A 24,318-nucleotide genomic window follows, 5' to 3' on the forward strand; every position below is an offset into this window, starting at 1 on the left:
AAAGGCAAATATACTATGCAGTTAGAGAGTTGCATTTTCCCCAGATTTTGTTTTTATATTTTCTGTGCACCTAATTGGGTATTCTTTACACAGGGAAGCTTTACCACATTTACTAAGGAAAATCAATGCAACTACACAGTCTATTTGCCTTTAGTAAATCTAGCCCATTGAATATAAAGCGATCTTTTGAAACTTTCATAAGAACACTTGAGTGATCTATATTATGGTTATATGACATCTACTGGATGATGTTATAATGATGCCACTTTATGGTCATCCTATGGGATAACTGCATTGAATATTACTTGAAAACAAGATACAGTATAATTATTTCCTTTTGGAAGGATTTTACATCAGATATCCTTGCTAGGACTTGGGGTATATGTAGGAGGGGTTATGTTAAAGGAACTGTGCCATAGTTTTGACATATTTGCTTTTTTGTACTGTGCATTTTTGTGTAAATTTGATATGAGATGTGAGAAGGGGTTTCCTTCAATTTTTGGTACTCATACTGTATATTTAACACTATTTGGGCAGTGGTTTCCTCCACATTTATAGATTTGAAGGATCTCTCATACAGAGGATCTTATAATAACCTTGTCTAGTTAGAGTACCGGAGCCGCTGAACTCGATTGGACCTAGTAGTCATTAGATTTGGCCCCAAGATTTGTATACTAGGAAATAGGTGGTTTTATTATACCACATACATCAGTTAAAGCCACTGGGATCATGAAACCAGTAACTAATTTTCTTAGAAAGTTCCATTTTTTGAAATCACTCTGGGGTGATGTCAATTTAGATGTAAGCAGCACCCATCAGAGGTTATTTAATTAGACAAAGCAAGGAACAATGTACAATAACCCATAATACAATGTCAGGGTTTTAAGGAGTCCGTGGCCCCAGAAGGAAAAGGGGCGAAGACGGATGCAGATGGGGACACTGTGTTCTTCGTTTGCAGGTAAGTGGCACATAATGGGCTAGTATGTGATGCATACTAGCCCAATATGCTTTTACTTTGCAGGGGAAAGCAGGGAAAAAAAAAATAAGAGGAAGTAAAACCTAACAGGGTTTACTTCCTCTTTAAAGAAGTAGTAAACCGCTACAGAATAATAATACAAAAAACCCTGTAGAACAATGGCATAATGTGCTAGTATGCAACGCATACTAGCACATTATGAAATACTTAAATTAAAACGAAGCCCTTCCAGCGGCGCCCAGTCTCCGCTGAGAGAACCGAGATCTTCCCTGGCCTTTCTTCTGGGTTCGTGGGCACCAGTGCTGTGAGTGGCCAGAGCTGCGATGACGTCACTCCCGCTCATACACGCAGGAGCCCTCGGTTCCAGAAAGAAGTGCTGAAGGTCCAGCATACTGGTGACATCAGCGACTGCATGCAGTGTGAATATCTCCTAAAATGGTGCACGTTTAAAAGATATGAATTTTACCTACAAGTAAGCCTCATTATAGGCTTACCTGTAGGTAAAAATAAAGCAGGCTTTACTACCGCTTTAAAGTGTTACCAAACCCACAACCGTAAAATCAGCATGTATATGCAGAAAGGCATGCTTGTTAGAATCACTGTGGAACCTAAGGGGTTAATCCTCTACATTGTGTAAAAGGGCCATTTGATCCTATCTTCTCCGATTTCCCCTTCTTCCAGTCCCCAATCCATCCCCTGAACATAGCCTTGGGGGCACTCTGCACATGCTCAGTTTGGTGTGTATTGAGAGGGTTTTTTTCTTCTCCGGAGGGTGTATGTGATCAGTACAGGGCCAATCAGCACTGTCCAGACAGAGGGTCAGGGGTCCTGCAGTCTCATCATAGGACAGTCAGAGAATGAAAACTCCTCCTACAAGCTTTAACCAGTACTCAGTCGGACACTCATAGAAGTCACAAGACTGCTATATATTGCCGATGAGAAAAGGTATTTAGCAGTTTATATAAATATATAAACTAAAACTAAAGCTAATAATTGCATTTCCATGTTCTGTGTACTTTGGGAGACCAGATATACTGAATCCAGTCCCTGGGTATAGTAACACTAACTGAAATCTGGATACTTGCTATGGGTCAACACATTCTTTATTTCCATGTTCCTTGTAGAACTGCCATCACAAACAGTACTGCACTCAGCATGCTGTTAAAACATGTAATATATATATTTTTTTCTTCTTGTAAGTTACATACCTTAAATGAACCCAGTTGCTATAGCAAATAGTTTAAACCCAGCCACAGATGTAAAATATGATCGCACATACTCCCCTTTGCTGCTGCCGAACTTCACCGTAGAGAAATTGTCAGCTGAGTGAGCACTGAAATCAACACTTCCTGGGGTGTCCTGGGTCCCTCACAGCTCTCAATGGTTCCTCCAGCTGACCTCCACATCACTGTAAATGAGTGGAGGTCAGCAGTAGGAATCTTTGAGCTGCGGGGGTACCAGGAGGTTGACTCTCTATAAAAAAAGAGTTTTCTGTCTGACTTTAGCAGATTTCCCAGCATCAGTGTGGGTTTCTGCAGCAAGGACAGCAGGAGAGGAGAGCATGGTCTTATTTTACAGGTATGGCTGGATATAAACACATTTTTTGTATTTTTTCTGCACCATGCTGACCAAATTGCCTGGGAGGAATGACAGCGACTGGGGTGGGACAAACTAGTACACTGGCAGGGTACTTACATTTTACTTATGTGCTCTAAAAGGAGCACTACCTCAAAATCTCTGGTACTTGTGTGGTTTAACCATATGACCTCCAGAAGGTTTTACCCCTTTCATGACAGGGGCATTTTTTGCTATTAAGCACTGCGCTACTTTAACTGGAAATTGCTCAGTCATGTAATAATGAACACAAATGAAATTTATATACATTTTTTTCACACAAATAGTGTTCTCTTGATGGTATTTAACCACTTCAATACAGGGCACTTATACACCTTCCAGCGCTGTCGTACTTTGAATGACAATTGCGCGGTCATGCTACACTGTGCCCAAACTAATAACCAGCACAGACACCCCCTGTCAAAAGAGCAGCCGATCAGCTCTCCCCTATTCGCATCTGACAGATCCATTCAACAGTTTTTCCGGTTTACATCGTGATCAGCCGTGATTGGACACAGCTGATCATGTGGTAAAGAGTCTGTCAGAGACCCTTTACCTAGATCAGAGTTGCGGTGTGTCAGACTGACACCGCAACAATGATTGCCGTGATGCACGCCCCCAGGCAGCTTGTTATCCTGAAAGACGTCATTTGACGTCCGATCAGGATAACACAACCACTTTGCCAATGTCATTTTGCTATATGGCGGGCGGCAAGTGGTTAATCACCACTGGGTTTTTTTTTTTTGCTATAGAAACAAATAAAATACCAAAAATTTAGAAAGAAAAAAGGAAAAACAAAAAAACAAAAAAAAACAAAACAAAAAAAAAAAAAACACACCCCACACACTTGTTTTAGTTTCTGTTATATCTGTGATCACTGGTGACCAATCAGATGACACACAGTAGTTAAGAATGATGTCACGAATGGATTCCATTCATGACTATTGTATACTAGGTGTCATGTGATGAAAAGTGCCACTGGCAGGGGTTGTGGAATTTTATTACTCTGCCAAAGGTGCTTTATATTTAAAATAAAATATTATATTTACAATCAAGTCATACTTCTAAGCTAAGAACGAAATTTTCTACTACAAAACAAACAACAATATTTCATGTCAAGAACAATATCCTTATGTACCCAATGCAAAAAACTACTTTGGTGGTTAAAAAAGTGTGCTATTAATGACTCATTAACAAAAGCAACAAGGTCATGTCTTAGAAGATAAAGCCACTTACCCGGTTTTCATCATAAATAATTTGGACTATGCTGCGATGTTTCTGTTCCACAGGTGGAGGAGAGACGGGCTTCTCGGGCTCTGGAGGTTTGGCTGCTTCTTCTTCAAGCTGTTGCTAAGTTACACAAGAGGGGGAAAAAAAAAAAAAAAAATCACAATCTGTGGAGCTCCAATCAGCTTCTAATCAGATAGGAATTGCAAAGCAACAGTTTGGATTCTTGCATTTTGTTGGTATGGAGGACTGCAGGGATGGGAAGAATTCGATTGATTTGCAATGGGTTTTGCAATCCAAGTCGTCTAAGTGAAAGAGCAGTCCATTTAAAAGCAAAAATTTAGTTTGGCTGGAGGAATTCCCTCCAATGACTGGATCCAAACTGCAGAGTTTTCTAGTTCCCAAAAGGCTCATTGCTTGGCCTCATCATTGAAGTGGTTTTCATCAGAACTTGGGAACTTGTACTTGCTCAAAACAGCCTCCTAGATTCGAACCTGAACGTCTGCTGAAGTCTGAAGGCAGCAGACAGCTGTGGCAGGATTTAGAACAACTCATAGATGAGCATAGTCACAGCAAGACTTGGGTAGCATTTTGCCCGTGCCTGCTCACTTTTAGACTCAGATCATACAGGGTTCAGCTTGTAAAAGTACAGCGTAAACTATGTTTTAACAAAAGTATTTACTTTCAGCAAGGTTTGCTGAAAGTTTTAAAGCCGAAGTCTGGGAAATGGACAAAATCTACCTTTGCAATGGGGGTCCCCCTCTCACTGCAAGGGTTAAATGCTAGTTATGTCTACAGTGTAGCGTACAGGGCAGTATTACCTACCATCACTCCCTGTTCTGGAGGTCCAGGATGTGGGCAGTCCCTCGGTGACATCACATACAATGGCGGGGTACTAACCCTGCATTGTACGTGGAGGTGGCAGGTGTGTCTACACCGGAAGGACATTCTGGATCGAGAAATATGGTAAGCATCGCACCTTGTTCATGCACCACCTGATGAGCAGTGCAGGGGGAGAAGAGTGGTTTGTCTCATCTCTGTAAACATATACATCTGCAGTAGAGGTTGCGCTTTTGAAAAACAGACTTCCGACTGGATCACCAGACAAAAACAGAAGAATGAAAGCCTTAAAACGAAAACTAATACAGCCATCACATTTAAGAATTAGTAAGCTTCAATATATTAAATGTTTGCTTTTGGGTTTAGGACCGCTTTAAGCAAGTGTGAACTATGCTGTAAAGTGAACCTGGCTGAAAAAAAAATTGCATGAACAGGACTTAAGTGTAACCTATCTGTCTTAAAAAAACTTCTGAGGAGGCCCTGTCATAAATGCTCAAGTTGTAAAGGGTATGGCGTGCAGTTTCAACAATATACATCTATGAGATTGGGGTAGTGACCCATATCTGAAATCCACAAAGTAAAGTTTCATTCATTTTTCACATTATCCTATGGTAGTGAAGTTAGCTTCACAAAAAGTGGCTACATTAACAGAAGATACCACCCAGACACCAAACATGCCTATACTACAAAGTCCATACAACCAATAAGACACATTAGACCTCCTAGGAGGAGGAAGATATATACCTTGGTATCTAACAAAACTTATTTTCACCCTGATAAGCCATACATGTTTTTTTAGATTGTCAGACCTTGGCAAAACAGATGTACTCACATGTACACAGATAGTTGGCATTAGTGATGCGTCTGCTAGGCATAATCAAACACTACTGCAAACCTACAACACACCGCTCAGACTCTTGAATCGGGTAAAGTAAGCTCTACAAAAGGCTGGTGCATCAGCAGCTGCAAGCTCTGGTTTTACCAATCAGAACTATTAAAGTGTTTGTAAAGGTTTTTTTTTTTTTTTTTTAAATAACAAACATATTATACTTATCTGCGCAGTGCAATAGTTTTGTACAGAGCAGCTCCGATCCGCCTCTTCTTAAGTCCCCCACTGGCACTCCTGGCCCCTCCTCCCTGCTGAGTGTCCCCACAGCAAGCTACTTGCTATGGGGGCACTCATGTGTGCTCACTCTCGAGATACGTGTGTGTGTGCGTGTGTGTGCGTGTGCGTCTCGGCCCCGTGCCCTCTCCTCACTGGCTGCGATTGACAGCAGCGGGAGCCAATGAGGAGGCAGAGATCTGGGAGAACTGCTCTTGTGCACATAGCTGGATCGGCTCGGGTGAGTATGAAAGGGGGAGCTGCACATCGAAGGTTTTTTTACATAGAATGCATGAAGGTAAAAAAACCTTCAGCCTTTAGTACCACTTTAAGGAATACTAAGAGTTATTTATGAGGACAAGTAGTATCTTGCAACATCAGATTAGGATTTCCTCTTCAACTGATCTTCCATTTCTAAATTAATCACAGGTTATTACTTAAACCCCAGGGGGATTGGTAGAAAAGTAAGCAGAGATGAAGCTTTACACTTCCGTGTATTAGAGTCTAGCAAAATCATAAGGATAAATGATGCCTTCACTAATGGACCATAATCATGGCAGTTACAGTGCTTAGACTTATTCAGGGATGGGCCAATATGTGCCAGAGGTTCCACTGGCAATATCTGCCTGTTCAGGCCACTCCTAAGTCATGTGAGGCTGTGGCAGGAGACTACCTGATATCAAACAGCAACCAAATTGGGGGAAACGCAGATAAAGGTTACTGAAGGCAGTTTTGAGAATTTAAACTTTTCAGAAGCAACAGGTTGCTGAATGTGCGGACGCCCTCTTTTACTTTACTACATTAAAACAGTATTCAGCAATGTCATACCTGTTTTTTCTTTAATTTCAAGATTTGTTGTTCAACTTTTGCAATCTCACGGTCCACCCGATCCATACTCTGTATCAATTCTTCCTTAGAGAGTTTGGAGGGGGATGCATCCTGGTCGTCGCCTGGCTGCCCCGATAGGGGGGGTGAAGGGGCCTCATGTTTGCTAGACAAGCCCTGTTCCTTAAAAATACAAAATATTTAAGATTACTACTTAAAGCCTACAATAAAAAAGGAAAAATGTGCATTTTAATTATGCGCAATACGCAAAGCTGGCATGAACATCCACTACTGTATGCCAATCAAAAGGTCTTCATTTTAAAGTGGAGATCTTACTTTAAAAAGTGGAACCTTGCTTTAGGGCCCTATAAATCAAATGACAAGATGCACCCATCATTTGAAACCATCCTTTTATGCTAAGCTGTGTTTACTAGAGCTGTGGCAGTAAAAAATAATTCAAAATAAAAATGCCGCCAGGTATTTTACATCATAAAAAACAGACAAAGTGCTGATGTTATTTTACAGTTAAAGTGGGAGTAAACTCCCTTGGTTGATATTTGCCTATAATAAGGCTTACCTATTGGTACAGTAAATATCTGTTAAATGTGCACCGTTTAGGAGATATTTACTTTAGAATCAGCCAGTGATGTCACTGGTGCATGCGCTCTGAAGGAATGGCATACCTGTGCCGTTCCTTCAGAGCCCTGTGCTGCAAACAGTGACTCCCGCATGCATGCAAGAGTGATGTCATTGCGGCTCGGCCATTAATACCGCCGAAGCCCACGAACCTGGAAGGAAGACCGGGTGAGGAGGGAAGCGACTACAGCGGTGACGGCACGCCGCTGGAGGGCTTCTTTTTCAGGCAAGTCTGTCATAATATGCTAGTACCTGACTTAAAATGCCCGGGGGCCCTTTTTCTTTTTCGCTACCACTTTAAGCTGCCCATACGCTAGGAACCAACTGAAATTTGCTCTGTGACTACCATTCTCACCATCCACCCACCTTTGATTATAAAATAGATGGCAAAATTGTCAACTGAACAGCGCCTGCATCCAGTCAGGTACAGCCGCTGTTTGAGCTGTCAGATTACAATAGCCACAGCAGGAGATTTCTCCATCCATGCTATACAGTGTGGTTGGAGGAATCTTAAAATTTTTTTTCCCATTCTGGTTGGAAGGCTGCAGCAAAAAAAAAAAAAAAAAAAAAAATTAAATAAAATGATCAGCTTTAGTGGGTGTTTAATATACTAAAGGCATCATTAGAGGTTTAAAGCAGAGTTTTTCATAAACCCATTAAGCAAAGAGTGAAAAATAATCTATGGGCATTCCACAAGTAAAATATTTAAAATGCGTGCCACAAAAAAGAAAAAAAAAAAAAAAAGTTTTTTTTTTTTTTTTGTTTAATGCGGTGGCCCTATTTTATATTCATTCACTTTCCAGGAATGCAGGTTACTAATGCCTTCCACAACGGTCTTCATACCTTCTTGACATCCGCTTGCTGTCGCAGCCCCTCTGGGATGGTTGGTACAAGAGGCACGACAGAAGCCGCAGAAACCCGGTAGTGTGAATCTACCTGTTCTAGCCGAGGTCTTTTGGATTCCAGGGCTTCATGCTCACTCTGTGCCACAGAATGGTACTGCTGCTCATACCCTGTTCTCCTGTCCTGAGGCCTGCAAAATCAGCACAGAAAAAGACAAAGCCGTACAATAAAGATTTTTGTCTTTCAGACAAAGCTAAAAACACAATTAAAACAGTTAAAAGAAGTTCACATTCAACTTTAAAATGCATGTCCAGGCAAAAAATAGTTTAGGTTCAACCCTGCCAGTTTTCAACAAGCATATAAATTTGCAGGAGAAGAAGGTTGAAACTGCTACAAATTAACAGATGAAAATCAAACAGTCTTGCCTCCCTCTGCCCACAGCATGGGCATGTCAGTATATAGGGCGTAGACAGGTGCAGGCTTTGAGACATGCAGTTTTGCACTGGAGAAGGAAGTGACGGCAGAGGCACCCTAGAGTACACATCCTCAGCCACTACTGCACAAGAGAAGAATAAAGGCAGCATGGTCTAGAACAGCGTTTCTCAACTCAAGTCCTCAAGGCACCCCAACAGGTCATTTTTCAGGAATTCCCTCAGATGAAACGGCTGTGGCAATTACTATGGCAGTGAAACTGATCAAATCACCAGTGCAAAATAATGGAGAGCCTGAAAACATGACTTGTTGGGGCGCCTTGAGGACTGGAGTTGAGAATCACTGGTCTAGAGAGAAAAAAAAAAAAAAAAGTTTATTTTAGGAACTCTCTGCTTGGATGTCAGTATAGTATTCAACATGCTGTAACCAGACGCAAATTTGCATATGAGCATTTACATGTACTTTAAAAGCTGAATTTTTCCTTTCTAGAAAGCCACCTGATCCTTCCAAATTTAAAAGTAGCTCATGACCCAACATCTCCTGAACCCTGTACCCACCTGTATCCTCTAGGCCAGGGGTAGGTCAGGGACTGCACACCTGGCACAGGAGATGGTCAGGGACTGCACACCTGGCACAGGAGATGGTCAGGGACTGCACACCTGGCACAGGAGATGGTCAGGGACTGCACACCTGGCACAGGAGATGGTCAGGGACTGCACACCTGGCACAGGAGATGGTCAGGGACTGCACACCTGGCACAGGAGATGGTCAGGGACTGCACACCTGGCACAGGAGATGGTCAGGGACTGCACACCTGGCACAGGAGATGGTCAGGGACTGCACACCTGGCACAGGAGATGGTCAGGGACTGCACACCTGGCACAGGAGATGGTCAGGGACTGCACACCTGGCACAGGAGATGGTCAGGGACTGCACACCTGGCACAGGAGATGGTCAGGGACTGCACACCTGGCACAGGAGATGGTCAGGGACTGCACACCTGGCACAGGAGATGGTCAGGGACTGCACACCTGGCACAGGAGATGGTCAGGGACTGCACACCTGGCACAGGAGATGGTCAGGGACTGCACACCTGGCACAGGAGATGGTCAGGGACTGCACACCTGGCACAGGAGATGGTCAGGGACTGCACACCTGGCACAGGAGATGGTCAGGGACTGCACACCTGGCACAGGAGATGGTCAGGGACTGCACACCTGGCACAGGAGATCAATGCAGCCTCACCAGGTTTCTTTAAATGCAGCCTGCCAGTGTCCAGCAGCCTACCAGTGCCCATCATGCAGCCTGCCTTTGTATGTCAGACAGGATCAGGAAAGGGCAGCGTTAGCAAAGCAAAGACAAGAACAGTGCTCTATCTATGGAGGAAAGCTCCTTAACGCACACCGCATTAAGGAGTAGCTTGTCGGTATGATCAGCGGGAGGAGCATTATCAGTGCATTATCAGTGTGCAGCGCCACGGGGGTTAAGAGTGCAGGACTTGTTGTTTGACATGCTGTTAGAAACAGTGCGCCCGCTCACCGAGCACTGTTTTGCTTTCAGCCGCCTTGTCGAGGAGGGAGGGAAGGAGGATTGGACGAGGACGCTCCAGAACACTCCTGTACTGGGCGGCACCAGGGGCAGGGCCCTGCCCAGGCCCCACCCCATTTTCGTCGAGACAGCTCTTTCAGCAAATTGCCGAAAAGGCCGTTTTCGCCCGATGTGTTTTGGCGGCCGAAATTTCGGTGCATCCCTAGAATAAAGGATTCTTGAATGTTGAAGAAGTGAATATCAAATCATAAATCACTCCCGTGACACTCTCTGCAGGATATATGTGCTAAAGATAATCACCACAACCTCTGTGTGCAATGTCTGCTCACCTCAAAGGAAGACCAAAAAAGCCAGCTAGATCAGGAAAGGACTTCAGCTATTAATTCCAGGATTAACAAAACTTCTCCCCATAGAATCAATGTCTCCAGGTTCAGTTTCTCCTTTAACTGTATATAGTAGGTTTCTGTGTCTGTGATCATCTATTTGGTATTTACATATCAAATAAGAGATGCGGGAGACTGCTGTAGTGACTGGATCCAGAAGTGACACATCTGGGTTGAGCTCCTGTGTCAGTACCCTGAACCAGTGGAGCTGCAGGCTGAATACAATGGAAGCACACTAGAAACCCTAATGACCTAAGAAGGACTTGTCACCACGTGTACATAATACATATGGGATATGTTTTCATTTAAGCTAGACTCAAAACTGATGAACAGTAAAAGTTTTTAAAGCGTTGTCTATTTTTGAATATCATTGCTCACCAATTTTTTCAATACTTTAACTAGATTAATCTAAAATGTAACATAATTCAATTTGCCATATTTTAGAAGTTTTGAGATCATATTGCATTTATGTGCATTAAAAGAAAATGTAAAAAATTTTGTGCATTTTTTAAAGTTGCAGCAGCAGCCAAGGAAGAAGGTATCGGGGAACACGCAGGAAAAGTGGCTGGGGGTGGGTTTTGCATAGGCACTGTAACTTTACCCTTAATGGGCAATGTGACAGATTGTGCAGCGAAGCATAGGAGTTGTATTTATTTTTTCCTGTCCCCTGGACCCTGTCCCCTCTCAATTACTGCGACCACCTTCCCACTCTATCCTCAACTCCCTAACCCACATCTTCAACCTCTCCCTCTCCTCTGGCACCTTTCCTTCCCCGCTCAAACATGCACTGGTTATCCCCATACTCAAAAAACCCTCACTAGACCCCACCTGTGTGAATAACTTAAGACTCAACTCCCTGCTCCCGTTTGCCTCCAAGCTCATCGAACGCCTTGTCCATGACTGAATGAGACACTACCTCACGGACAACAACCTTCTTGACCCCCTACAGTCTGGCTTCCGCCCACAACATTCTACTGAAACTGCCTTACTAAAACTAACCAATGACCTACTAACTGCTAAAACCAATGGGCACTACTCCATACTCATACTTTTAGACCTCTCTGCTGTCTTTGACACAGTTGACCACCTGCTCCTCCTCAGCAAATTACACTCCCTTGGCCTCTGTGATTCTGCTTTATCCTGGTTCTCCTCCTACCCATCTCAGCGCACTTTCAGTGTCACTTACAACTCCATCTCCTCCGCTCCCCTTCCTCTTTCTGTTGGGGTCCTCTTTCTGCCTCGCACTGCGCTGAAAAGTATTGCCTGCCTTTTTCAAGTACGCACCACCGCAACGTGGTGCTGTGAACCAGGCACAAAGGAGACAAGGTATTTTGCCTTGTGATGGGACTGAGCTAGAATAGCCGCCAAGCACATTCCATGGTACCTGGTGAGAATCGCCCCTCAAAAAAGGACTTTAAAACACAATTTTAAAATACCAGTACTAAAGAACAGCAGAAAAAAAAAAAAAATACACGACACTGAATTTTCTGCCCTACTGTTCCAATAGAATTGTGTTATAAATGAATATTCTGTATATTTTAACCTAGCTAAAAAGGCGCAAAGTTTAATTAAGGCCTAAAAGTGAACATAACACTACTCACAGAGGGGCATTTTTAAAACACTCATGATAAGCTCTAAGTCTTAATTTATCAAGTGAGATAATTTCAAAACTAATATTTGTGCATGGTGTGGTCAAGAGGCGAGCTGCATTACTAGAAGCCGTTTTACATACTTCGAAACACTTGAAAAAGCACATTTTTGTATAGCTCTGGGCTAAGCGGCTGGCGGCTTATTTTACAAGGAAACCAGATTTGTCTAGCAAGCAATCTGTTGAACCCAACAAACATTCCAATGTGGTTTAACAGAGTGCTCGTACAGCAGAAGAATTTCAGTTGCATTTAAGCAACGTGATTGAAGATAAACAGTGTTCACCTTAGCAGGTAGCAATCACACGCACAGGCTTATTGAGAACGAGGGTACAGCTGAAACCACATAGACTTTGCAAATCAGATTTTGCTGTAGCTACTAAACAGAGCGACAATTGTCCGAATGGTGGAGCTGCAAAAATTAGCTTCCCCTGCATCTCTCCACTTATCTTAGTCAGCAAAGTATGAGTAAAAGTATAATCTCCAACGAATACATATTCTATGGTGGTCACAGTCTTTTCAGCTGATTTGATGGAAAATAGATAATTTATTACTATGAATATTTGTAATCCTTGAATACCCAAGTGTTTTCATCAAGGGAAAAAAACATACCTGTCAGCCCCCGGGTGAAACTCAGACAACAAAGATGGTCGTCTTCTGAGCTGCTGTTGCTGCAATAGCTGGGAAGCCTCCAAATGAGCATTGCGGTACTCTGGTATGGGAAATTCCTGTACAGAGGGAGAAAAAAAAAAAAAAAATTATGGCAACAACCAGGTAAAAACGCACTGAGAAGGGGTAAAAGCACAGGGCACGTTAAAAACTCTTTTGCCACTTCCATTAGACATGGAGGATTATCCAATAGGTTTCCTCTGGGAGGAAGAGCCAGAAAATAAGAGTCAGTGTACATGGCATAGGCTTTCTATATCCACCATAACTGAGCTCACAGTGACCATTTAATTTAACAATACAAACTCAGCTCTTACTGAACTTCCCATTAAAAATATCATTTGCTGGGCTCTTATGCTGATGTCAATGTTGAGTTCACCTCATTCTACTGGACATTTTAAAAGCAGAGTTACACCCACATTTCACTCCTCACCATGCAGCACTAATGTGCATCCTTAAAATGAATTGGGAATTTTTTTTTTCCCTTTCTGTTCACTTACCTGATTTATGCCTATATCTAATTTCACTTCCTCCTCTAGGGGGCTGCGGCCACAGAAATTTCCAGTTTTGCATTGGCTCCTGGGAGAACTTGGTCAGCTTGGCATGGCGTGTATGGAAATTGTTGGCCAGCTTGGCATCCACGGCTCCAGTAACATTTAACGTTGGCGTCTATGGAAAATCTTGATCAGCTTGGCATGTCTATGTCGTGCCAAGCTGACCAAAATTGCACCGCACATGCACAAGATCGGCAGGTGCATGCTGGGTAACCAGCATGCACAGAATCCATGAAGGACGACACAGTGGCTTCAGATGCCCACACTGGAGATGGCCGCGCTGGGCAGAAACTTCACAAAGTAAAAAACAACAATGCTGCACAGATAGAAAACTGGGCATAGTTTACCGCATACCTTTGTTGCATTGCACGAGGCATGAGTATTCCAAGTCATATTTCGGCCGGAATTCTGCTTTAAGAAAATTCACAAAAACCATAACTGCAGTTCAGCGATAGACCAAAAACATCATTTCTGATTTTCAGACAAAGCTAGCCATAGATAGTTCAAGTTTCTGCAGGAATCAGTTGAATTTTGAGCCCTAGTTGCACCTGCAAGCACTACCTGGCTCAACAAAAATGGATTTAAAATCAGATGTTGTCAAGGTTTGCCAGTCTTACTGTATTAAAGCAGCTATATCTGCCATGGCTGCCTGAGTACAATAGTCAGTGGACATTCCTTCATCCAAGCTGTTCACGAGGATGGGAGAATCAACCGATTTTCGCTCCTTTAGAATAAAGGCTGAACGAGGAAAAAAAAAAAACTGGGTTGTGCAAGGCTATAGAAATGAGAACTTTTAAAAAGGAGTTTGCACAGTCTGCAGTATTTACCGCTCATGTACAACGTCACCTCTCTGCTGTTCCCATGAAGAAACTCCCTAGTTCAGATGACTCATGTAAACTGAATGGTGCAATGGACAAGCACCACAAAATAGTAAATGCAATATACTTTTTTTCGTTGTGCAGAAATGAAATGCGCTATTGACATGCTAAAATAAACATACTTAAAAGATAAAAACTTGAGACACGGCATATCAGAGGCAATCTTGGTATCTGTTGGGCTGAGGATTGGACCCAAGCACGATACCTTTACAGCAGGAGTCTTCAAACTACGGCCCTCCAGTTGTTCAGGAACTACAATTCCCATCATACCTAGTCATGTCTGAATGTCAGAGTTTTACAATGCCTCATGGGACGTGTAGTTTTGCAACAGCTGGAGGGCCGTAGTTTGAGGATCGCTGCTTTACAGGATAGGACTGAACAGCATGTGAAATATTAAGGCCGGGTTCACACTGGTACGACACGACTGTCATCCTGCAACAATCGGTCCTACTTCCATCCGAATTGAATGAACAGGATAAAATTTTCCTCCGGTCTTTGTCCTTTGTCACACTGGGATTGTTTCGATTGGTCAAATTCCTTTGCCTGCTGCTGAAATCACCATGTCGGATGTCACAACTAGGATGGTTAGGACAAGGATCCGACTTTAATGATATTCAATAGCCTGAAGTAGGACCAACGTTGGACTAAGTAATGCAGGAACCTTTTTGAAAGTCAGACCGATTTGTGTCAGACCAGTTAAGACTCTCAGAGAATCATTGATTTACAACCGTCATGTGCTCCCAAAGTCGGAGCGTATGTTGTACCAGTGTGAACACGGCATGAATAATAGCTTTTTTTTTTACAATATGGTTTTGATTTATGATGATGTTTTAATTACATGTTTGCATTCTTTCGAGTCGTGATTAGAATTTGGCCTGCCTATAGAACATCCCTTGTTACCATAAAAGCACAATTTTAATATTAATGTGCTACCTATGTAATCATGTGTATAAAAGACAAAATTCAATTGCGCCAAACAGAACAGTTATTTGGAAAGATGCCGACTGTAACTTTGTGTCTGTTCCCTACTGTAGTAGTTATTAATTTGGAACCACTAATCAACATGAAGATAGGAGTCGCTTATCTATAAAATTACCAGAACAAAGTGACTTGTACATAAGTAGGGATTAATGAAGACAATAATAAGTTTTTTGCCAATAACATCTTTTTCTTCAAATTTTTTTACAGTTGACAAAAAAAATGCAACTCAATTTTATGCCAAAAAAAAAACTCAGATAAAATTATGTGACTTCTAGATTGTACAATCACGGTTACTTATACTTAAAGAGGAACTGCAGTCTGCTCACATAATTTGTAATAAAAACATCTTTGCCATTCTGAAGCTTCCCTCCAACCACTTTGCATATTATTTTATATATACTGTGATTCTGTACTTGCCAAATATGTTGCAGAAATCTCCCTCCACTGAGTCTGGTTGCATCAATTTTAACTGTGGGCAGCTGAAGCTGTCTGTTCACATCCTGGATTTACACAGATACACACCTCCAGCTCTGCAGCTCTCATTGGCCCTCTTATGACTCACCCCCCCTCCCTTCCTGGCAAATGTGCGCGAGAGAGAGTTGTGCATGATGTCATAATCCTAGGCTAATGATCAGACAAGAAACAGGAAGTGGGCTGTAGAAGGTATTAACTGTTAGAAAAAAAAAAAAATTTTACTATCTAAAGTCAAAACAACAAGGGCAGAAGATTTAATAGATGGAAAGTTGAAAAAAATGACTGAAGTTCTGCTTTAAGACCTTCTAATCATAGCAACAAATTGCCAGTTATATTCGCAAATAAAATTGGTAGCAATATAGAGCAGAACTTTGTGTGTTCTTGATATGCTGAAACATTTCACAGTAGTGCCCACACTGCATTGCTCTTATTATACTGGATACTTTAAAATAAAGCTTCCAATGGACTCCAACTCAGCAGAAGGTGTTGTATTTTCTTTTTTTTTTGCCCACTATATAACATCCAAAACGTCAAGTAACAGTGTTCTGCCTACACAGGGTTTATTAGCATAACTCGACCACAAAACGTATTTCACCCTCCTGACTATTTTGTTGCACAGCTGCCTTTCTCCAGAGCTGCCTTAAGCTGGCCATAGATCAAGCTTTTCTTAAGCTGGCTGATCATTAAAAAAAATGGAATGGATTCCACGCAAATCAAGGTGGATGGAGAAATACTCCCTGCTGCACTATTGTATTCTGACAGTAGGGACTCCTCCACTGGAGTGCACTGCAGCATTGATCCAATATTTTCCAACATTGCCATTTGAGAGAAGCAGATAGTTCAATCGACTTCTCTCTAGCGGGAAAGGCCATAAATGGATCAAAATTTGGCTGGTCCTTGCTGAATTTAAATCCATCTATGGCCAGCTTTAGTCTCTATACCCTCAACATGTTCAGTCACCAGAGTGAACCTGCTGTCTGCTTACATATAGAATGCCATTTGCCCATCTCAAATGACAGAGGTTTGTTCCGACGGGGACTACCCCTGTCCCTTCACAATCTCCAACTCTCAGACCTCAATCTGGCTCGGTGGCCTCTCTCTGTGGGCCATACATGTCTGGATACATGCTCCCCACGTGTCGGGCTTCCAGCTGCTCTGGCAGCATACAGGAACAATAATCTGTTCAAGTTAGTTATGTGTTAATAGCGTGAAAAAATATCTTAACCACAAGCTGCAGCAGTTCTAATCTCTGTTTTTATCCCTTTTGGGGGGAAAAAAAAAAAGAAGCAGCAATGCACACTGAAACAGTGTAATTAAACAGATAAGCAGATTGCACAGGTAAAGTCTGCACCACCCAGTAGATAAGAGCATGCAGGTCTAACAGGATGCTGGGGATGTGTTCTTTCATATAACACGTAAGGCAGGGTGCTGTGATGCTTATAAGAGCCTGCTGCCCCTCCGACCAAACTCAAACTTACTATAGATCAAAAGACAAGCAGTAAGACCCTATAATGAGGTCAGTGGGTCTCAAAAGAAAGATTTCTTGAAAACAAAGTTTAAATGAAAAAAAACTGCATGATCAGAGGGGAGGGGTTAGAGGAAGTAAAGGCCTGTTTTTTTTTGTTTTTTCTGACTTGCAAAAGTAAAAGGCATAATGTGCTAGTATTTGCATATAATTTCAGTTGCTTACAGTTCTGGACCCATTGTTTTGACATTACTTTTTCACCAGGATAACCTTTGCTTTTAAAAGCTTTGATCCACCCAGTATTTTCTCAAATAAGTTCATAGAAAAAACACAAATACTTTTTTTAATTGCACACTTAAAACTGAATTTTGTGTACTGCCTGCACTTATCTTTAAGGCTGCATTCACACCTGAGTGTTTTAAGCTCATAAAAACGCTTGTAAAACGCCCCCCCCCCCCCCCAAAAAAAAAAAAAAAAACGCAAGAATGCCCAACAAGCAAATCCCATTAATTTCAATAGCACCTGTTCACATCTGAGCATTTTGTCACCTGAAGCAAAACGCCTAAAAAAAAACGCCCCAAGTTCAAAAAAAAAAAAAAAAAAAAAAAAAAAAAAAAAAAGAGATGAGCTTCTTTGGGGCAGATTACACAGTACAATTGTGTGACTTTGAAACACTCAGGCGTGAATGCAGCCTCAGGCTCTGTTCACACCTGAGTAGGGCGAAATTCAGTCGTGTTTTTATTTAAAAGTTTGAGCGTTTTTTGGAAGTGTATAAGAAGCATTTTAGAGCTTCAGGTGTTTTTGTTTAGCCAATAGAAAGCACTAGGGAGGAGAGGAAAGGAGAGGTGGAGGAACCTAGGGGTGGAGAGCTGCTGTTTTGAGAAGAAAATGGGTGACGAAACGCTCAAGTCACACATTTTCAGGCGCTTCTATTGAAGTCTATGGGGCTAAAAACGCTTGTAATCTGCCAAAAAGAAGCCCATGTACTTTAAGTGACAGGCATTTTGCTTCAGGTGATAGAACGCTCAGATGTGAACAGGGGCCATTGAAATGAATGGGATTTGGCTTGTTGAGGGTTTAGAGCAACAAACTTCAAGCAGAAAATCACTCAGGTGTGAATGGGGCCTTAAAGTGTTACTAAGCCCAGGACCCTGCATTCATAATATCTGGTCTCCTACAGTACACCGAACATGGAAATGCAATTATTTTAGTACCTATAATCCGCCAAAACCTTTTCTCATCAGCAGCATATAGGAGTACTGTGATTATCAATGTCTGGTTAAAGCTTGTAGGAGAAGTATTGATTCTCCTGACTGTCCTATGAGGATGCAGGACCCCCGACCCCTGTCTGGACAGTGCTGATCACATGCACCACTCTAGCAATACACAAACTCAGCATGTGCAGAGTGACTCCAAAGGTTCTGTCTTATCAAGAGATAGATTGGGGACAGTGGAAATAGGGGAAGATCAGAGAAGACCGGATCAAACCGCTTTTTTACACATGCAGAAAATTAACCTCTTGGGTCCCACAGTGAGTATAACAAGTATGCTTTACTCTATGTACAGACAGATTTTACGGTTGTGGGTTTAGTAACATTTTAAATATCACAGGGCAACAAAATTCACACTGCTTTTAAAGCTGGAGTCCAGGGAAAATGATAAACACATCTAAAAATACATATGATAGACAAACGATCTTATCTGCCAAAGGATTTTTTAATTGTGTTTTAACTAGTCTCTGCCAAACAGCATAACCAGGTTGGTGACTTCACCGTCCCCTACTGCAGTAAAGACTGCTAGGGCACCAACCTGTGATTGAACAGGGTAAGGAGAAGCCATCACAATGACTACAATTATGACAGTTGTAAAAAAATATCTTTTTTAAAATAATTCTATAACCGGTGGTGTGTGTTTAATATCTTTGGGCTATCTTGATCTTTAAAACACAAGCACGCCTAATCCTTCATAAAAAAGGGAAAACTACTCTGCTGGCAGGTTACAAAAAAAGAAAATAACAATCCTAAAGTTAACCTTATCTGTATATGCTCAAAAGTCTACAGCTGCATTGTCCCATGACGACAATAAAGAGTTCTTTAAATAAATCCCTGTTATGTAACTTGGCTGGAATCACATCCAGCAAGCTCATTCATAGCAGGGTCAGCTGAGCACTAAAGCAGAATGAATGGCCTCAGCAGGCAGAATGTATCTTTCCAATGCAACAACCGCTATTGCTTAAATTTAATAACCAAGAAGGGAAGGCACCCATCATACTAGGGCTGCAACTAACGATTATTTTTATAATTGATTAGTTGGCCGATTGTTTTGATTAATCGGTTAATAACATAAAAAAAAAAAAAAAAAAAAAAAAAAGTGTGGTGTATAATTTAGTTAATATGTAAAGTGTTTTTTTTTTTTTTTTAAAAAGGCAATTTATTCTTAACGTGGGGTTCCACGCAAAAAAACAAAAAATACCTGAAAAATTCTAAACAAAAAAAAAAAAAAACAAAAAACACATTTGGATATTTTTTTTTTTTTTTACTTACCTCTAAATGCCTGTTGCTAGGTGGTCCCTCGTAGTCTGCCTCTTCCTTTGCCTGGGCTGGTGACATCACTTCCCCCTCAGCACAGGAAGGGCTCCGCTCTGCTCCCTCCCTCCTGTCAATCATCTGGGACCCATTACAGGTCCCAGGTGATTGAGCAGCCAATCACGGCGCGCGGCGCCGCTCGCACGTGCGCAGTGGGTGCCAGGCTGTGAAGCCACAGCCCGGCACCCACAGTTGAAATGCAATTTCAAATGTAAATTTTAAGAACTTCGTTTTCGATTTTCTAAGTGAGGTCAAAATGACGTTCATTTTCAACCACAGTGACGGGAAAATTTGGAAATAGAAAACTTCTTGGTCAAAAGAACTTTCAGACAGACAGTGTATGTGGTTTTCGTTCAGAGATTACATTCATTTTAAACAGAAATGTTAAAAGTAAAAATTTCAAACATTCTTTCATTCAGCGAATGTATAAAGATTTTTTGTATGAATATTCTCATCTGAAAATTGATCCGTGTGGCCAGCATAAGGCTCGGTACATACCTATGCAGTTTGCTTGTGATCTGTTTCTGCTGTGCTTTTTGATTTTTGCACACATGATTTTGCTGCAATTTGCGTTTTTGCATTTTGTTGGTCAATTTGTTGTTGGGCAGATTGAAAAACACCACAAATTGCTGCAAAAACGCATTACATGCTTTTCTGCAGCTTCTCCATTGAAGTATATTGAACCAAAAAAAGCACAGTTTTGCGTTAAAAAAAAAAAAAAAAAAAAAAAAGTCCCTGACCCTTTCCAAACACGCAGTGGCTGAAAAAAGCATAGATGTGAACGTGTCCCATAGGAAACCATGTAAATGAACTGTAGTGCGTTTCTGCAAAAAGCACCAAAAAACACACAGATGTGAACCAGGTCTAAGACGTTTAGTAAAATAATGGGGTTAAAAAAAAAAAAAAATAAATAAAATTAGCCCTTTATAGTACAAAAAAAAAAAAAAAAAAAAAAGCAGAAAATCATTACTGTAAGGGGTTCATTTTCATTTTTTTACTGTAGAACTGTGAAAGTAATATTTACAGTAGCGATTATTTGCTCTTTTTTTTTTACTATGAAGGGCTCATTTTAGTTTTTTTTTTTTTTAACCCCATTATGTTACTGGCCGATTAATCGATTATTTCCATAATCCATTAGCTGCCGATTAATTGATTAGTTGTTTCAGCCCTACATCATACTAATTAATCATTCCTATAATCATTCTCAAGGCCAGTATGCTATGGGCTGTAAAGCGGTGTTGTAATCTAGGTCAAGGACAGTGAATATGAAAATCAAAAAGACTCCAAATGTTACATAAAGATGTTGTTATTTCAAGGAATGTGACAAACTGAATAAACCATTTAAGTCTGGTACACAGGCTGAATATCGGCTGAATCAAAAGAAACCAGCCGACCCTCAGCCCATGTACACTAGCCTGTCCAACAGAAGTCGGCTGCCCGGGCATGCTGGAAAACCAGAATCTGATCAGCACATGCAGCCCTAGGCTGTAAGCACTGACCAGTACGTTCTGCTGGGGAGCAGTTTCCATGTCAGAACACAATAGCCAAGTGGGGAGATCACTGTACTAACATCAGATACTTATTACAGTGAGCTGCTCTCGAGCCCTTCAGTATTTTTTCTTGTTCAGCCCTCTGGGTTGAACAAAAAAAAAAGAACCGATAGTGTGTACCAGGCTTTATCTCCTGATTTTATCAGATGCTCCATCCATGTCACATCAACAATGAACAAAAAAAAAAAACTCATAAAAGCCTTAGCAAACACAGGATACATTTTATTATGTTTTATAAGAAAGAACAAAATGCATGGAATTTGATTCCAGAGTTGCTCTGCTATTTCACAAGATTTCATGTTTTTCCTGAGGATATTTTAAGTGAAATTATACTTACGACTGGTGTTAAAAAGGGGGGGGGGGGAGAATGGTGAAGCACAGGATAAGTATAATTGGGGAGGAGGTGGGTTTGGAGGATACTATAGAACCAGAAAAGATGAACAGCAGATACAAGAAGACCTTCTCATTTCAAGTCTCAGCTTTTACCATCTACACTTCCACTACTCACGGGAGAAATTACAAGATATGTTGCCACCAGTCAGTGTGAAAGCAGTTTGTGATTTTTTTTTTTTTTAGGTAACACACAAATACTGCTGAATACCAAGTACGGATATTTTAGGTTTTTTTGGCATAGTTACATTGGTCTAGCTTGGACCAAATGTAATTAAACATACTACATATCTGACTGACCCACATGGAACTGGAGAATCACTGTAGTAGCACTACTACAGTAATGCTCGCTGTCTTCAGGAACCCAATGCCAAGTGACTACCCTGCTGCACAGTGAACACAGGGGGCTGCTCACTTGGCACGTGCGCCATTCAGAGAAAACTTTGGATCTTCCCATTGAATGCAAAGTGTTCTTTGTTTGGATGAGGGGGAGAGATGGGGCGATGACGTCACAATCTTCACCGTGTCTATTGACATAATAGCATGTACTCAGTGAGAAAAATGCAAGGCATCCTCTGATGGGGCAGGGGATCTTGAAACAGTAAGGGTCGGTTCACACTAGGACGACTTGGGATTCGACTTGTAAGCCCTCAAGTCGCCCCAAGAAGAGATTTACATTACAGTTAATGGGAGCATCTTAATTAACACTACTGAAGTCGCTCCGACTTCAGAGCGTACTCCTTGTACTACTTGGATCCGACTTCTAGGTGACTTGTACCATTCAATTCAATGGAAGTCGCCTCCAAGTCGGATCTCCATCTATACTGAAGCGACTTTACAGTTAAAAAAAATTAGTTTGCCCAGGCAACCCCCTCCCTCCCAGAGAGCTGATTATTCTGTGATTGGCCACAGCCAAAGTCGCCTGTCCTGGAGGCGACTTGAAGTCACGTTGTAAATTGATTAAAGTCGCGTTGAAGTCGCGCTAAAGTCGTGTTGCCCCTTTCACGGGGATTGGCCAGTTATCAGACAGGTATACTTACAGCCGGACCAAAGTAATGATGCAATACAGCTTTAAGTTATAACAGTCATCAAGACAATTTCTTGGGGGGGGGAAAAAAAAAAAAAAAAAAACTTTTTTTTTTTTTCCCCCCAAAAGTGTGTACTGCACATTACTCTATTTTTTTATTAGAACAGACCCGGATAGTCAAATTAAATCAATACTATGTAAACTAATTAAAAAGTATAGTCAAAGATTTTTTTGGCCATACTTCTCTTCTGGGTCACAGGACTACACTTACTTTTGCCTTTGTTGGACCTACACTCAGCTTTAGCCCGCTGTCAGCTGATGTCACAGAACAAGAGGCTTGGTGTGGGGGCATCTGACAGGGGCAGGAGCCAAATTAAAAAATTGCTGCATACATCACCATACAATAAAATAAGATAACACAAGTTGGTTGTATAGTAATTGTCTCCTGACAACTACTATACAACCAGCCTGTGCCATTACCTTATGGTAATGTATGCACCAATTTTTAAAATTTTCAATAAACAATCTTGTACTGAGCTGCCGTTAAAGTCCCCATCTGTACATTTCGGGGTACCTTTACTTATGGTAGCTATACTTGGGATGTTGGCAACAATGTGGGGTTGTTTGGATGGGATTTCTAAATTAAAGTGAATTTGGACTGTCAGCGAGTCAGCCGCAAGCTGCTGTAGGACAGAGATGACAGTTGCTCTTTAAAAATTATGATTTAAATCAAGCCTTTTTACTAGTAATTAAAATCATGATTTAAATAGACTTGATATAATTTAAATAAAATCCACCCTGGTTTTTAGCCTTTCTTGAATATCTGAAATGCCGATCTGCAGCCATTTTCTCTCTTCATGAACTCTATAGCAACAAAAGCACATCATTTCTCAGGGTGGGTTCCTGATGGTGATAACTGTGGACTATGCCCGTGCACTGAGTGCTGGCACAGCCACTTTTCTCCATTGTGAGTTTTATTGGCTGACCATGTAGAACAATGGGAAGATGGGGGCAGCAAAGTGGTTTTGTGATTAGCACTCCTGCCTTGCACCACTAGAGTCATTGGTTTGAAGCCAACTACACTATCTGCATGGAGTTTGCATGCTCTTCCTTTCCTTGTTGTGGGTTTCCTCCGGGTACTTCAGTTTCCTCCCTCCCACACTCTAAAGAATGCTGGTAGGTTAAATGGCTCCTCTCTAAATTGGCCGTAGTATATCTTGATGTGAGGTAGGGACCTTAGAGAGCAGGGACTGAGGTGAATCTACAATATACTGTAAATAAAGCACCACAAAAATTGACAGCAATATGTAAATACATGTAATACATTAAATAAATAAGACAAAAACAGAGTGTTGTCATAAAAAAAAAAAAAAAACAAATCCTGAACACAGGATTTCATAGCAGGATTATCAGGCATTATGTTGCAGAATATGTGCAGACTTACAGATGTGATCATTACTCATGAAATTACTTGAATATGTAAAAGCATGTATGAGATTCTAGCAAGTTTGCATATACTTAAAATCTTCAGACAAGTCCCTTTCCAATCATTTAGACAGCGTGGCAAGCTGGAAACAGCTGAACAATCGGACTCTTCTCAGATTCAGGTGTGAATGTAACATTAAAGAATATCTGGCTGGTGGATTATTTTAGTTAATTTAATATTGTATAGCAAA

The 24,318-nt window shown here is 41.4% G+C and overlaps 1 protein-coding gene across 1 annotated transcript in view; it reads right to left on the reverse strand.

Annotated features, from left to right (window-relative positions):
- The window catches only part of NCOR1 (nuclear receptor corepressor 1), a gene marked incomplete in the record, with an annotated part of 219,411 nt that overhangs the window by 160,594 nt on the left and 34,499 nt on the right, over window positions 1-24,318 (reverse strand). The window contains 4 exon segments of the mRNA XM_073616883.1: window positions 3,827-3,940; window positions 6,588-6,767; window positions 8,064-8,253; window positions 12,685-12,800. Of these exon segments, the coding sequence (XP_073472984.1) occupies window positions 3,827-3,940; window positions 6,588-6,767; window positions 8,064-8,253; window positions 12,685-12,800 (600 nt within the window).

The sequence above is a fragment of the Aquarana catesbeiana genome, linkage group LG02, assembly GCF_042186555.1.
Source record: "Aquarana catesbeiana isolate 2022-GZ linkage group LG02, ASM4218655v1, whole genome shotgun sequence".
Lineage (NCBI taxonomy): Eukaryota > Metazoa > Chordata > Amphibia > Anura > Ranidae > Aquarana > Aquarana catesbeiana.